Source organism: Pteropus vampyrus, unplaced genomic scaffold, assembly GCF_000151845.1.
Source record: "Pteropus vampyrus isolate Shadow unplaced genomic scaffold, Pvam_2.0 Scaffold121, whole genome shotgun sequence".
In the NCBI taxonomy this organism is placed as follows: Eukaryota; Metazoa; Chordata; class Mammalia; order Chiroptera; family Pteropodidae; genus Pteropus; species Pteropus vampyrus.
The window spans coordinates 3,510,578-3,514,731 of record NW_011888902.1 but is presented as its reverse complement, the minus strand read 5'-3'; the positions used below and the strand labels follow the sequence as shown (position 1 = coordinate 3,514,731).

Genomic DNA, 4,154 nt, shown 5'->3' with positions numbered 1-4,154 from the left:
ATACCAAAATAGTTCGCTTCTCTTCGCTGCAAAAAAATTATTTGCGCCTAAAAAAATATTTGCACAAACTTCCTTCTTCCTAAGTCGATGCTCAGATTCCGTGCTCTTTTAAATCTCATTCTTTTATCCTACTTGGAAATCCAGCTGGTGCATCCACAGCTACATGCAATTATTTTCATATGGCTTAACAGAGGTGTAATTGAATATCAAAAGACGGTCTTTACGATCATTTCCATACTGAAGTTCAACCTGGTTCCATGATAGCCAGGTCAAAAACACTTGAGCGAAAAAGTCACTGGGACTCGATAATCATGTAAAAATCACTAATAGGATTTTGTGAGCGTGTCCACATACAAAGGCATCTCAGAAAACCTGTTCCCATTTTTTCTAAAACATGGAGCGATAGGTAATAAAATATAAACATTTAGAAAAAAATTTTGCAGCTTTTTAGCTGATGTCTTTCAACTTTCTTTACTCATCAATATTGATGTCAGAGGTTGGAGAAGTAAAATAGTTACACTAACATTCAAACTAATTTTACAGACAATTTTATTTATTTAAAAACTCATTAGCTAAAATCTATATACCTTCTTATTCCCAAATCACCTCTATGACTTTCCCTGCATTAACTCGGAGCATATGTAACTCCAAAAAGTCAAAACGGATTCATTTCCAGGGTGAAGATGCTCAGAGACTGGCTGATGACTCGCTGAGGTGTTGGTGTGGCAGTCGTTAAAATCCTGATCAATGCCTCTTGATCGCTGAAACCTGAATAGACAATAAGAGTCTCCGATTATTTGCTTATTTCTCTTACCGGTTGTAAATAATTCAACTACCCACAAAACAGTCGCTTATTGAGGTTCAAATACAACTACGTCCCACACCAAATTACCTTAATGGAAAAAAAGCAGCCTTAAGAGGGAGTCACCTAGCAGTTCTGGCACCAGCTCGGAGCAGGGGATGGCTCTCACGTGCCATGTGGGGGCGCAAATGGGAAGACTCCTTTTGGAAGCAAAATGCTAAAAAAAATAGGACTGTACCCCATGAGTCAATAATCCCACTTTATGAATCTAACTCGTAGAAAAACATGTTTTCCTTTTAAAACGCTCTGCCTACAAAGTTATATACTACAATATCATTTTTAGCAAAACTGGATATAGTCCAAGGGTCAAATACTGTAAAATGACGTTGAAAAGGTGCCATATATTTACACAACGTAATGTCATGGAGCCATCATAACATCTGAAGACATTTGAATGGATGGGAGAGCTAGGAAAGGGCTTATGATAGAAACTATTCTATACATTATACAACATCTGATATGTTATATGTAAAAGACACACGGATATTACATATCGTACACGTCATAGCTACAGGAAACACACAAAAAGCCAACAATTTGAAGTGTTCCCACTGCCTTTCTCATTCCTATAATTTAGGGGTCAAGCTTATTCTCCGGGAGTCAGGGTTTTATTTGGCCCGATGAAATCAATGTGGGAGCATTACGTTCTTCCTTCCGATTCAGAATTCAGGCCCCGTGATGCACTGACTGTTTTTCACACTTTACATCTTCTTTTAAAAACTCATTTGCCATAAAGCAGTTAACGTTTCTCCCCAGGTGGATTTTGAATAATTTAAACACGTCCCCTTCATTTTTCTATCGGAGACAGGAAATAAATAGATAAATAAATAGGTGTATAACTCTCGAGGATGGCTCGCCTTCACGTCCTCGTTCCTGATTACTATTCCTTAACGAGCCGGGCACTTGCACCTGTCTTTCCGTGGGAACTGCTGTGTCAGCGTTTGATAACTGGACGGGGAAGTGGGGATGGAGAAGGCTGATGGGAGGACACAGATGCCCGAGGGGATTAAAAATAAAGGGTGTTTTCCAACTGCAAAGATCAGAACATAAGCTGCTCATTTTCCCAGCGGTGAAAGCAGCAAAATGTGAAAACATCTCCACGTGAGAAAATGCGGCGGTGACTCTGAGGCGAAGCCGGTTCTTACCGTGTCACCCCGGTGGGGCCTTCACTGTACCATCCGATACACGGGGTCACCGACTCTCAAGCTTCCAACCTTTTCCACAAAATAATAGTTCCCAAAAAGTGGGGATGACTTGAATATGTGCTTCTCTGAAGGATCACACAGGCGGTAGCTGAGAAAAGCAAAAATTCATCATCAGGCATAAAAAAAGGGAACAAGAACCTAAACGCTTTCGAAATAATTCAAGTTTTCATTCCTAGGTTATTTACAAGTAAACAGCCAGCCTTTTCTGAAATGTCGACAGAGAAGTTTGTGGGACATCGGTCACACTTCGAATTATCCTGGCTTTTCTAGAAGTATCCTGAGAGTCTAAACAATTTTTCCATGGCTTCAGTTGAGGCCAAAAAGAAAAAAGAAAAAAAAAATTTCCTGTGTTACTTAAAATAAATACTTTGTTTGGATGGGTACTTCCAATTTCTCAACTCATTGGGGCAAATGCTCATGCGATCTTGAAATGGAAAGACACTGAAATCTCCAAATCTTCTGCTTACTGCATTTCAACACTGCGCTTTCCACCCCTCCAAGTTCAGGAGCCCAAAGTTGAGGTTTCTTTTAAGAACAAAAATTAAGACAAAGATGCAGTTGGTAGGCGGGCAGGACCATTGACGAAGTTAATTTTTTTAAAGGCCTATCTAAAGAAAACAAATTAACTTCACTACATCTTAAACATCAAAAAACAAAACAGAATTGTAAATCTGAAGTCTTCCAGAAATAACTTCTTGACTCTAACCTAAACTTATTAGAAACCAACAACAAAACAGAGAAAAGGGAAAGAAAATAGAATATATCTTCCAAAAAAATGTTAAGTTTAAAAACATTTTCTTTATTGAGAACGAAAGTCAGCCCAAATTCTTTAAATAACAAAACAAAACAGATGAAAACACCCTGGCATAAAAGAAGCTTCTGGATAAACAAACTTCGATAACTCATTACCTTCCGTTATTTTTCTAACATTTCATTATACAACTTCGATTATTCTCATGTTCCTTGATATTGATTCTGATAAAGAAATCTGAGTTGCAATCAAAATATTTGAGGTCTTAATTCAGAAAAACACACATAAATGTTGTTAAAAATTGATATCAGATACAAAAATTTCAATATTTACTATTATACAATTTAAAAATTGTCAAAAGGACTAGAAGACCTGTTCAGGTAAAAAGAAGAAGCGACACTCACTTAACATTGCTGGACAGACACAAACGGACCAGAAGGCAGAGTGAGAGGTGCTCGGACAGCACCCCACCCACAGGAAGTCCCAGGTGGGGACAATATTAAAAACACATCGGACATGCGTTCTACCTCTTCAGGGTTTCCAGGGGCTCCTTCCTGTCTATCACGCCGGTATCCGGGTCCACCGTGGTCATGATGCACCTGTCACGCAATAACCGAGGGTCAGGTGACCGTTAAGAACCAGTGCGCAAGCCACACCCCAGAAGTCAAGTCTCGCGTGAATCCGTACCTGGGGCAAGCCAAAACCTTTTTCATTTCCACGTTGCCAATGAGGAGTTCATCCCAGGTATCCTAGGAGAAAAGGAACACTCTCTTTTGAATTAAGAATGCACTGGCAGTTTACTCTTTGGCTGGTACTAAGGATGAAGCGACACAGAAGAGAACCACGCCAGAAGACGCCAAGACCCGTCTTCCAAAGGAGTCCACGTGCTGGGGGTCCAGGCTCCACCCTCTTGACTTAGAAACCTGACGGTCAGCACAGCGAGGACGGACCGTCTCGGGCGTGCAGTTCGCCATGAGAATCATAAATTAACTCAAAGGCCGGTTTATTGATATATAATGAGAAATGCATAGCTTACGAGGCAAGCTCACTCTCTCCCTAAAGCTAAGCTGCAGGGAAAGCCAGGTTAAAATCCGACGCTTCTTTGATGAGGGAAACATCAGCCAAGGGAACCAGCTGTAAGACTCACACATTCAAGACTTCTGCCTCCCCACAGGGGCACCCCGCCCATGGGTCCTGACACCCCACAGCCACTGGCTCTGCTCTTGCGGTCCATTGCACACTGACCTCAAGTGTCTTGCTTCTTCCAGAGACAGACCTCTGACCCCCCTGGCCCCAGAGTGAGTGTGGGCCCAATGCACTTTTGCTAAGTGGCCCG

General features: G+C 41.2%; 1 protein-coding gene across 1 annotated transcript in view; it reads right to left on the bottom strand.

Annotated features, from left to right (window-relative positions):
• Window positions 1-532: 532 nt before the first annotated feature.
• MARC2 (mitochondrial amidoxime reducing component 2) overlaps window positions 533-4,154 on the bottom strand; it is a gene marked incomplete at its 5' end in the record, with an annotated part of 18,567 nt that continues 14,945 nt past the window's right edge. The window contains 3 exons of the mRNA XM_023534155.1: window positions 533-768; window positions 2,008-2,155; window positions 3,346-3,417. Of these exons, the coding sequence (XP_023389923.1) occupies window positions 2,029-2,155; window positions 3,346-3,417 (199 nt within the window). The remainder of the gene's footprint in view (window positions 769-2,007; window positions 2,156-3,345; window positions 3,418-4,154) is intronic.